The sequence below is a fragment of the Kryptolebias marmoratus genome, linkage group LG21, assembly GCF_001649575.2.
Source record: "Kryptolebias marmoratus isolate JLee-2015 linkage group LG21, ASM164957v2, whole genome shotgun sequence".
NCBI lineage: Eukaryota > Metazoa > Chordata > Actinopteri > Cyprinodontiformes > Rivulidae > Kryptolebias > Kryptolebias marmoratus.
In genome coordinates, this window is record NC_051450.1 from 12,834,949 (window position 1) to 12,846,895 (window position 11,947).

Here is an 11,947-nt window from a genome sequence, read left to right on the forward strand (position 1 = left end):
TGTGAAAATCTGGATTTTTAAAGAAAAACCGAAGGCCTTTACAGCTTTCGAATTGTCCTGTTTTAGATTATGCAACATAACGGAGCTGTTAGGTCTCTGCGGAAGAATCGATACTGTGTGTCAGGTCATCAGGGGACACAGCGCAGTAAAACTGAGTGCTCAGGGAGCAAAAACCTCAAATATCCTGAGGAATAAATCAGTGGTTGAAGGTGCAAAATAACAAAAATAGTCTTAAAAAAACAAAAAACACAATGAGCCAACAATTACTTGATCGTTTAGATTATCCAATTAAGAAAATGACCCACTTTTCTTTTCTTAACATTTTGTGACTGAAAACTGAACAGTTTGTAATTTTATGGCATTTATCTGAATTGTGACCATTATTTTTCACTATTTTCATCATTTATCACAACTTATCTTCAAAAGCCAAGCTTTGTTTTTGAACTCACGTCCCAAAGCTTAACTGATAAACACGGACATCCTTGTGAGCCATGTGAAAAAGGAACATTATTATGAGCAAAAAATGCCAAATGCTTTGCCACATTATAACAATTCTGCCCCCAATATCTCAAATTCCTTCACAAACGCTGATAATTTGCTGGTTTTAGAGCTTAAAGGTTTACTACTGCTCAGCTTTTCTGTTCCTGCCCACTGTAACTTGAGAAACTGAGTGTAAAATTGGTGCTTCAGCCAGATAAAGTGCCGCCTGATATCCATTTCCTGCTGGGTTTTTAGTTGCGTTCTCAAACCCAACACTTTACCCGATTGGAAGAAAAATTTCAGCTTGAACTAAAATAAAAACATAATTCCTCACAAGCTCTTTTTTTGATTAATAAACCCCCGTTTTCTACTTCGAACGTTCCAAGAAAGTCGATTAGTCGTGAACCACTTCGTCCTTGTTTTAACACAAGCAGAATATGGTGTTTCGTTGCACGAATAAGGAACTTATCGTGTTTTTACTGTTTCAGCCGGGGCAGCTCGTGAAATTCACAGATGGGTAATCAATGGGTGGAAACTCGTCGGGGTGGGGGGTTGGACTGCGCGCCTGTGCGTTCATTTAAAGATGAAGAACCCAGCATGGTAGCTAAAACGTGCAGCGTGGTGTCAGCGTGTCTGACAGAGATAATCTTCGGCCTAAAACATTCGCACTCTTATCTGGAGCCGTTAGAGGAGACAACACCCGCCGCTTCACAATGCCCCCCGACCATTTAGGTGTTCGCTTTGAAACCGCCCCGATAGGAACTGAGCACGTTGGGGAGGGTCTGGGCTGGACATCCCTCGCGCCTCCGTGAAACGAAACGGGTTCGAGTTTTACCAGTGGGGTGAATCCACCAGCTGGGGACGCCTTCAGACGCTGTTGACATAAAACAAACGCTGGACGACTTATAGGTTGGGAAGCTTAGAGATGTTTTCTGAAGGAATGTTAATCTGAGCCGCACAGATCCCGCTCAAACTCTCCGTCCTGAGCCTCAGGTTTGTTTGACGGTTTGATACGCAAAAAACTCCCACGGCCACAGCCAAAGAGGAACGTTTTTTACCCGTTTTGCTAAAAAGTGAGAATAAAACTAATCCCCAGGACCGACTCCTGTTTCCAACTTGTTCCAGGGGTTAAATGATTAACTCCAGCTCTAATCTGCAGCCGATATACTGTCTGATGATTGACGAGGCGTTTGAGCTTCCAGACGAGTAAAAGGAGCAGGAGCAGATGTTTCTCCTGACTTCTGGTCCTGACATCCTTTCTTTATCTAAAATAATGTGCCTGAGACGAAGGTTCGATATGTTTTATGTCACGATAAACTGACTGAAAGCAAGTTCAGCACTGCTGATGTGATCTTACAGATTAAACGCTCCCTTCATTTGCTGCTGCTTAAATCTGGTAATAGGTGACATCTGTCCTTTTCTCAAATCTAGGGATTTACGTATAAGGAGGTAATAAAATGATCTGGTTGAAAAATTATTCAAATCTAACCTCAAGTATTCAAAAAAACAAAACAAATGTGTTGGTGTGCTTGGAGTTAAAGTCAGGTCAGGTTGACAGACGTCCTCACATTTGACTCTAAAATACTTTGGTCTACAGAGGAGTTCATGGTCGACTCAGTGCCTGCAAAGCAAGTCCACATCATGCCCCCTCCACCACCGTGTTCGACACTTATTATGAGGTCTTCCTGTGCCAGTAAACTGTGTTTGGTTTGATCAAACGTGGCTGTTTTGGTCTCAGGCGTCTGTCATGAACTTTCACTTTGAACACAGCTCTTGGGTTTCTTATACGTTCTCCGTGCATTGCACAGTCTGATCTTGGGGTGAGTTTGCCGGGACGTCCGCTTTTAGGAAGGTCGGCAGCCGCCCTAAATGTTTTTCCACTTGCGACTAAGCTTTCACTCTGTAAAAAAAGTCATCCAAATCTGTTAGAAATTATCTTTAACCATTTCTAGGTGGACAGCAACAACTGCCTCTCTAAGGCTATTGCTGATGGCGTTCCTCCCTGGCATTGTTTTGCTCCGAAGCAGCAACATGTCTCATTTACAAGACACCAACAGGGAGTCATAAATTTGAAAAGATGTGAACAAAACCGGACAATCAGGCATAAATGATTAGGCTGAACAGATGCCAAATATTAACCTGTGATATGATTATCGATTTCCTGACTGAGCCTACAGTTTGTTGCCCTCAGAAATCAGAGAACTTCGCTTTTATAAGTCAGGCTGACAACATTTTGCTTCCCATCCTGTGTTTGTGTGCCGTGTTCGGCCTTGGTGCCAGCCTCAGCGCCTCCGTATTTAGTCTGCAGACTGAAATAGATTTTCATGGGGGGCTGTAGCCGATCACCGGATGTGTCACGGTGAGAGATTTACGGTGGGGTGGCGCAAAACCTGTGTGTGTGTGGAGCCGAGCCCCCCTCCCCATCTACACAGGTCCGGGGAGGGCAGAGAGCGCAGCCTGATCGATTGATCGGCTGATCGGAGACCCTCTGCGCGCGCACACACACTCACTCACTCACTCACACACACACACACACACACCAACCTGCTCCTTCCGTTTCTGCCAGCGGCCGCAGGGGCTCTCCTCCAGGATCTCGCTCTCATCCTCGCTCTCCTCCTCCTTCCCCTCGGATCCTGACTTCCTCTCCGGGACGGACATCGTCATTTTACCGCCGTATGTGTCCAGATTTGCGCTCCCCTCGCGCCGTCCTCCTTCTTCTTCTCCTTGTCCCGTGTTGTTGTTGTGGAGGAGGAGGAGGAGGAGGCGTGAGGCTGCTGGCCGCCTGTCTGCGCAGTGAGGAACCCCACCTCCTCTCCCCCTCGGCTCTCAAAGCGTCCTGCGGACAAATGGATGGAGCTGGAAACGCGCACTCCTCGGTCGGTCAACAGGAAACGCCCTTTTTCTTTTTCTTTTCAGGTAAAAGCTTTGAGCGTGCACATGACTGCGAGGGCTGGATAACTCAGCAGTGTGGAAAAATCCCGGGCTGCACGTAAAACACGCAGCGAGCAGAGTTTTCCTCTTTCTTTCCGCTTATCGCTCATTCACGACCGGAAATGACCGGGCGAGCGAAGCCTCTCTGCCCCCACCCCCGCGCCGCCGCCGCTGGTGCGTTCACTGACTGAAAGCCGCCGGTTTTCACGGTCCTCGGCCAACCCTCCACGCGCCTCGGTCCCTTCTGTGTTGCAGAGAGGCGCGAGCTCCTGCCAGGAGCTGTGCGCAGAGGGGGCGGGGCCAAGCGCCGTAAAGCCCTGACTGAGCGCGCGCACCAAACGCAGCTCAGGCTGCTCAGCAGAGCGGCCGGGAATGCATCTTATTTTATACAATTTAGGGATTTATTTGTACATGTAAGTATTTATACACGTGTTTAGTAATAAATATGAGTCATGAATGAAAGTGTGTACTTAAATGTCAGGACTGCACATTATTAGAAAATATTGCAATGTGTGATATTATTAATATTGGATGATGATAACAATTGCAATAAAGCCATATTTTCCTCACTTCTCACTTTCTTTTCTGTGATCAATGTCCAAACCAGGTGTGGGCGTCACAAAAAAAATTATATTTTTCTTACTTAAATGATAAATGCATGTTACTTAAAATATTAAGGCCTATGGGTTTTTTTTATGATACACTGACATTTTTAGTTGGCCTTTTATTATGTTTTTAACTCTTAGCTGGCTTTCGGTACTCTTAGCCAGACTTCCAGTACCTTTAGTTTAGTTTATGTGAGCTTTTATTATATCTTAGTTTGGTTTACTCAGTTTATCTTTAGTATGACTTGTTTTAGATAAGTTTTACTCTGTACTTTTGTGTCTTATTTAGATTATCTTAGCTCATGTTTTAGATAAGTTCAGTTTAGCTTCTTATATTGCATTTTATTGTGTTATTTTATAGATTAATTTGAGATTTGCTGAATATGAATGTCCATTTTTATGTAAATTGAATGGGCAGTAAAGTTATTTTATTCTAATATCCCATTACATTATTCTTATACATCTAATCTACCCAACTTCAAAGCTGGCTAACTACTGTGTGACGTTTGCATAAATATGATCAGTTTTGTAAGCATAATAAGTAACAACATAGACTCAGTTTTGCATGGGTTGGCAGGCCATTTCTAATATATTTAAAATAAAATCTCATGGGCCAGATAAAACTGCAACAAGGGCCTTCACTTTGACACATGTAATCTAAAATGTAAGAGGGGCATTTAGTTTAGACAAAATGAGACCAGCAGGTAAGCAAGAAAAGGCCCAAATTTGTAAAAGAAATTGAAGCTAAGTACACCCTTTTAACTTAGAACAACACAAGTAATCGTCTAGCTGACTAAACACACTGAATTTAAAGCATTTTAACATGAATTAATATCAAGTAATTATTTCTTCAAACTCAAATCATCAGTGACCCACCACCAGATAAATAAAAATACAAAAACCATGCAGGTTTGTGTTTCATGAATGCTTCTTTTTCCTCAGTTAAGAAAACACTACCGATGTTGACAGCAGCTGATTTTAACAGAAAAGCATCAATACAAACCAGGTTGTGGACATTTTTTTATTGAATCAAACATATGAATGCTGGGGTTAACTTCAAGGTTCATCTTCACATTTCCAGTATGCATTGAATGCAGCGTTACGACCCAGCTCCTCTTTTTAACTTGGCCTCATCCCTGCCTCTAATCTAACTACATTAGTTTTTTTTTATTTCAGAAGAAAAGGTGTGTTTTTACCCTCTCCATGTTTTATTTTAGGGGTGGAGGGTCATAACCACAAGAACAACAAACGTGCCAAACAACAAAATCTGGGTTCAAACTCAGGAAACTGTGGTCGAGATCCTATAACCTGAATATAAACCAAAGTGTAAACCAAGTGCTGCAGTGTTAATAGAAGCAGAAGGAGCTCTTTGTGTCTCAAGGAGGGTCTGCGGTCTAAAGCAGGCCCTCCATCTGGGTGAGGACGGGTCAGGGATGACTCCAGCCCAGGATCTGGGGTAAAGTTCAGGAGCTGAAGCTAAATGCAGCTTTGAAACCAAAGCGGAGCTCATGTCAGGATGGTATTTATCTGTTTGACTGGTTTTACTCGACTACCTTCAATGGGCTCAAGTTAGCCAATACAGGACTCTATTTTAGGGGAAAAGTCATCCTGTTTACAGAGCTGAGATTTAATATATATATATATATATATGTATATATATATATATATATATATATATATATATATATATATATAAGGAAAGGAAGCATTAGGAGTTAGATTAAACCAGTCTTTACTGACCAATCCCATATCTCGCTCTGACGGTGCTGGCTGGTAAAGTGCGTGCTTCTTCTGCATGATTTATAACAAAACAAGCGTTTAATGTCTGCAGTGATCCGTAGATTTATGCAAAATGCTGAGCTCAAGGCTCAAATGATAAACTGCACATAAACCCCCATGGTTCTTGAACCATGATGAAGACTTTCAGAGAGTCGTATTTAGTGAAATCAATAAGTTAGACTGAGTAAAAGCAGCAAAAAAATGCTGTAATCTGTGTCATCTTGTGAAAAGGACATGCACAATATGTTTCAGCTGAATACAGAGGGTTAACATTACTGCTGTTGAGATGTTTTTAAGCTACAGAAAATAATGACTCATCCTCTGTTATACAGAAGAAAAGTAAGAATGGATTAACAACTCAATTTAAACCTCCAAGTCCCAGATTCACACCATCACTGGTTTTCTGTCTGGACTGCAGTCTTTATTTTTTATAGTTCATACAATGGTTTTCATTGACATAGAAAGTTTTGTTAAATTACTCTGCCTTCAGAAGAGTTTACAATATATTGAACATATTGTCCACAACCTGCACATTTCTTAAAGATGTTTTAAAAGTGTGGAAAGTTTTGACCCTCCTTTCTAAAGTCTAATGTTTTATAACCACTAAGAGCTGTTTAGATTTTACAGTGAAATCATCATAGATGGTTTTTATTTTTATTTTTAGTTTGTTTTTGGCTGAAGGAGGTTGGAATCAAGGCAGCTTTATCAGGTTTTTTAATAGATGCTGGGATGAAACTAAAATCCCTGACCAGACCTTAAAACAGAAACAACCACACAGAATACAGTGCGGTCAGTCTGTGCTGCATGAACCCAGAGCATTTATCACTTTGGCTTCTCTATGTAAACCTAGTTTGCCATCTGGTGGTTCTGATGTGAAACGCATCAGAAGCAAATAAAAGCTGTGAGTGAAGGAATGCAACATGCAGAGTCAGAATTTAATTAATTTCTTAAGGCTGCACAATATGTCATAAACTTATTGTTACTGCAGTGTTAACAGCACCACCCTTTGACCCCTCTCTAAAGCAAAACACACTAATTGCATTATGGTTCACTTAATTAGATTAAATAGATCTGTCTAAAATAAAAATTAAAAAAAAACCTGAATCAACATGCCTATGAGATACCAGAAAACAACATATTTTAGATATCTAAAATAAAACTTACAACAGGCAACAATGGGACTGTAAATGTAAGATTTTTATTTATATTATATATCCACAATATTCAGGAAGAATGTTTTTGTAAATATCCGCAGGTAAAAGATTAATATAAATAAACTGGGAAAGTGACAAATTGTCCTCTTGGGAGAATAACTTCTGGAATATCTAAATGTTGATTGTGAATACAAAAACTGTCATTTTGGAGATCTGAAATGTTCATTTTGATTAGGAAGAACTGAATTATATCTGGAATAGGCTACATATCCAGTCTGACTATTAAAAACAGCCACTTAAACATTATCAACTTTTAGACATTTGAAACTTAGTTTTTTTACTACTACAATTAAAACTATAAATGTTTTACATTAATTTGATTGCTGTTATATTTAATTGCAGTAATAACATTATTGTGACTCAGAAAAATGCTATTATTGAAATCTAAACTAGTAATTAGTTAGAAGAGAGTGATTTGATTAAGTGTTCAATTTGCCGGATTTTTAATTGTTAAAGTGAATAAAATGACATAAATTACATTTAAAACACAAATTTATATCACCCAGATCACAAACCTCTGTATTGTTACAATAAAAAGATATCGCAATCTAATGTTTTGCTAAACTTGTGCTTGATGCCTTGCACAGCATATGAAGTCATGTTTGTCTTCATCGTTTTACGCTTCATCATCCACACAGTCTCACTATCTGCACAGGTTCAAAGTTCAGACGTAATCACAGGTCTGGTTTGGAGTAATCACCTTCCTTCTGTCTTTTTAAGCAGTTTTTACTCATGGAGAGCACGTGTGAGTGAGCCCCTCATCCTCCAAGCCTTTCTGCTATTAATGAGATCTACCCTTGGCACCTAAACAGTTAATTTCCTTAACTTGACTGAGAGCTGAGCATCTTTATATTGTCTGAGAAAAAGGTGACGTAAACATCGTTTTCCATCTGGTAGAATAGATATCAGTACTTAGGAAGAAGCCTAAACAGCTCATTTCCTTAACTTGTCATAGCTTGGCCTTATCTTTTTCAATGTTTAACAAAATAATTTCATAGTCATGCTGTTAATTTTATGCATACCTCAGATAAACAAAACTTGTCAAGTGTCAGTTCTGAATCATCAAATTTTTCTGTTGGAACTTTTAGTACATTTAATTCTGGCTGAAACTCAGAAAACGTCTTTCAAATAAAACCTTGTTTTAAAAGTGTTTTAATGCCATTCCAGGTTTGACTCAAACAGTTAATGAAACACAGACTTTATTTGTACCTAAAACCTGTTTAAAAGGAACTTGTACATAGAGATATACAAAATAGACCAAAAGAATGTCAGTATTTTTTATCTTTATTCCTGCTGTGGGACAAAAAGTGATTCCTTACCTTGGCATATTATTCTAAAACCTGGTGGTCCTCCTAATGACTGTAGATAAGTTAGAAAACCTCAGTGTGAGTTAAAGAGTGTTGCATAATGTGACGTTTCAAAAGGAGGTTTGAATAAAGCATCAGAACAGCTTCAATGCTTTATCCTATTCTACAAGTTTGTTCATTTTGTAAGAGCCTATCTTCTTGTATCTTCTTCCTTGTCACCAGTTTGAAGTCTGAGTTTGGTTTCCTTTGTTGCCTCTAGATGTCCCCAGCTGTCCTCATCTTGTCTCCAGCTGTCCTCATCTTGTCTCCGGCTCACTTTATCATCACTTGATGCTCATTTCTCAGATGATCACGCCTCCCAGTATAAATGCCGCTTGTTTTTCTTTGTTAAGTCTCTTTTTTGTTTGGTTCCTGCTTTGTACCATTAGTTTGTTTCTTTAGTTAAATTTAAGTATTTTTATACTCTCATTTGTCTACTTAAGTCCTGTATTTGTGTCCTTTAAGTTCTCATTTGAATGATGTTGCAGGGTGTTAAAGAGAAGCTAAAAATGGATAAATATCCTTTTAACTCTTATCAAAACTCATTTTGGATCAACTGAAAACTATTCAGGGAGCTTTTTTAATAAAGAATTACATTCAGAGTACTTATAAATGTATGAACTAGTTTTTCAGCATCATGTTGGCTCAAGATGCTCCTAGTTTTAGTAATACGGAGCAGGTTGAAGATGGTCCTAGAATGTTTTTATTTGGGAGTTAAAAGACATTTCCTGGTCAACAGTAACACTAAGGTTAGGCCAAAGTAATACCATTGTTTTAAAAAAGATACTTCAACAGTTTGTTTCTATAGAGCTCATGTCCAAAGACCACAACAAATCACCGTATTGATATAAAACTATATACTCTGTCTGTTTAATTGTGTTATGATTTGCCTTTTTATCAATTCAACTTTACAAATAAGACGAAATGACGTGTGTGCAGATGCAGCACTGATTCATCTCTTTATTTGGGTCATTTTTAGTGCCTAAAAGAATTTTAATGTCATAGTTTAAATTAAAACAAAAATATCTGAAAATTGTCTGGACTGGACTGAAAAATCTATTTATTAAAAAATGCTCAGTGTCTGAACTGAAAGACCTTCAGGAACACTAGAAACTATAAAGCGACAAAGGCTGCCCCCTTAAAAGAAGAACAAGGAGCCAAAGATAACTCATGACACAAGACAACAAGAATACAAGTTTTTTTTATCACTATTTATTTTACATTTGGGTCTAGACCTAAAGAGGACTGTCAAAGATTACTTTATAAAGAAGAAAACTCACAGTGAAAACCTGTCATATTTTTTACTTCATGCCTCTGGAGGTGGCAGAGGTCCAGATTTGTTCTGCATTCTTGTACACGAGCAGTTTGCCATCATCCGTCAGCTGAAGACGGCTCACGTTAGAGCCTTCCTTGTGAGAGTTGGTGTGCCATCGGGGGGCGTTGTCCTTGTTGTACATGACCAGGTTGCTGTCCTCCTGCATGCACAGGCGGACGGCATCAGAATTAGCTGTGTCTGAGGCCCACACAGGATTCCAGCCGTAGACCACAAAGTTTCCATCGTCCTGCAGGAAGAAACAGGAACATTCAGCTGCTGTTAGAAATCTTACAGATAAAACGAACACAAACAACTGAGGTTAAGAAGACTTTAATAAACTTTTGAACTGAGAAAAAGTGTGATCACCTGGAAGATGGCCTTCCACTGTCCATTGTTGGACACAAGACTGTCTCCCCTGCGGAGCTCATCATTTTTGGACAGATAGTTCCTGCTCATTTTTCTGGAAAGAACAAAAAAACAAAAACTGAGGTTGGATTTGTCAGAGAAACAGAATATGAATTTTATGGTCCACAACAGTGACTCCAGATTAAACTACACAATAGGATATAAATACTCACAGCCTTGGGTGTTGAACAGCAGTCAGTCAGCGAGCAGAAGAAAAGGATGTGGTGTCCTTCAGAGCTGACTGAGCATCTTTATACCATCTGAAGTGGGTGGAGTAAACATCATTTTCCTCCTTTACAGGTGTCAGTTTACAGAAACCCACTTAATTACAGCATTTCTCACAAACTGTTTCTCAGTCCTGGACCTCGGGGCAATCTGTTGCAAACCCATCAACCCATCATGATGAGACAGGAAACTATAAAAAAACATGCAAAGCAGGTTGAGGACCACAATTGGCAAACACTGTGTGGGAACTTGAAACATTGAAAAGTCTCATGTTTATACCAGATGTGAGGTCTTGCGAAACAAAGAGGGTGCAGTAAACTGAAAAGTTGCAAGCTGCAGTTAAAAGCGCCATCCGCTTCATTGCAACCACTTTTTATGTACAATTAAAATAATAACGAAGTAGCAATAACCAAATCGAGACCCTTCTGTCCTCGTTAAACCTACCAAGGGTCACTGAAGCTCAAAATGAAAGGCTAACATCAAAAATGACTAAAGAGGAAGTTCAAGCAGCTATTGAAAGACTTAAAACAGGGAAATCCCCTGGTGCAGATGGGTTTAATTCAGCTTTAACTGGGTAAAAAGCAAATTCCTCTTCATGGAATGAGGCAATCATTTTATATAATCCAAACGTAAACAAGGACAAATTAGAACGCAGTAATTACCGGCCAGTCAGCGTATTAAATGACTGAATTTGTTACTGGTTGCAAGCAAGAAAGCTGTCACTAGAAAATGGTGGAAAGGGTCTAGCCCCTACCATCGACGGCTGGATAAACATAACCTCACATATTTGTGAGTCTTTCTCCCTCAGGATGCATGGACTGAGTAGATAAAACCATGTCGGTCGGATTTCCTTTAAGAATGCAGTTCAGGGCTCAAAACTTTGTTTTGTGAATGATGGCTTCCTTCCCATGGCTGTTGTGTGTTGATGTACTGAAAATATTGCAAAAATTCAATAAAAAATAAATAAATAATGAAATTTAAGGCATTTTGCCCAGCACCTTTTCCAGTTCAGCTGAAGAAATTTTGTTGAAGGGAAAAATCTACAAAAAATGTCTAATTAGTTTTGGACTTAAGTAGTGGGAGGTTGTTAGCAGCGAAGGATCTTTGTCCAGAAATTCACTAAGAAACGAGCAAACCAGTACGGCAAGCCATTTGTGTATTTATTCAATATCCTTGATATCATTGTTGCACACAACTTTGCAACGAAAGTTGGATTAATTGATGAAACTGTGCTATCTTTGTATTTCTAATTGATTAAACTAATAAAATGAGTACAAACTCATTTTATTTTGATAGCTTGCTGATAACAAAGTACCTATAAAAATGATCAAAAGGTGAAAAGATGAAGAGATAAATAAATAAAGTAAACTAAACTAAGATACAAGAGATAAAGGACTGAAACCCAAAAGACAGAACAAATCCCACATTGTTCATTGTTAAAGTTTTTCAGTCTGATGTGAATATCTGTAATTATTAGTTGTGGTTTATTGTGACATTTCTTCTAGTTTTCAGTTGACTGCACCTTCTTTTCTTTACATGAGAGTTTTCAATAGTTCAAGTTCCCACGTCTTGTTTGCCAATTTTGAGTCTTTAATATATGGTTTTAACAGGTTTCTGCAGAACCTGTTAACCTGTCATTTTGGATCT

General features: G+C 39.1%; 2 protein-coding genes across 4 annotated transcripts in view; both read right to left on the bottom strand.

Annotated features, from left to right (window-relative positions):
• nrbp2b (nuclear receptor binding protein 2b) overlaps positions 1 to 3,643 on the bottom strand; it is a 38,785-nt gene extending 35,142 nt beyond the window's left edge. For 2 of the 3 annotated variants that reach the window (XM_017406604.3, XM_017406603.3), the window contains exon 1: positions 3,025 to 3,643. In XM_017406604.3, coding sequence (XP_017262093.1) covers positions 3,025 to 3,144 — 120 coding nt within the window. In that variant the 5' untranslated portion in view covers positions 3,145 to 3,643. The remainder of the gene's footprint in view (positions 1 to 3,024) is intronic. The other variant, XM_025003825.2, reaches the window with a different exon arrangement.
• A 5,902-nt stretch (positions 3,644 to 9,545) lies between these two features.
• Positions 9,546 to 10,397, bottom strand: LOC108230347 (mannose-specific lectin). The gene is made up of 3 exons (XM_017406437.3): positions 10,249 to 10,397; positions 10,037 to 10,130; positions 9,546 to 9,917 (listed from the first exon to the last, which is right to left on the bottom strand). The coding sequence occupies exons 2-3, from the start codon at positions 10,124 to 10,126 to the stop codon at positions 9,657 to 9,659; spliced, it is 351 nt and encodes a 116-aa protein (XP_017261926.1). The 5' UTR covers positions 10,127 to 10,130; positions 10,249 to 10,397; the 3' UTR covers positions 9,546 to 9,656.
• Positions 10,398 to 11,947: the final 1,550 nt, after the last annotated feature.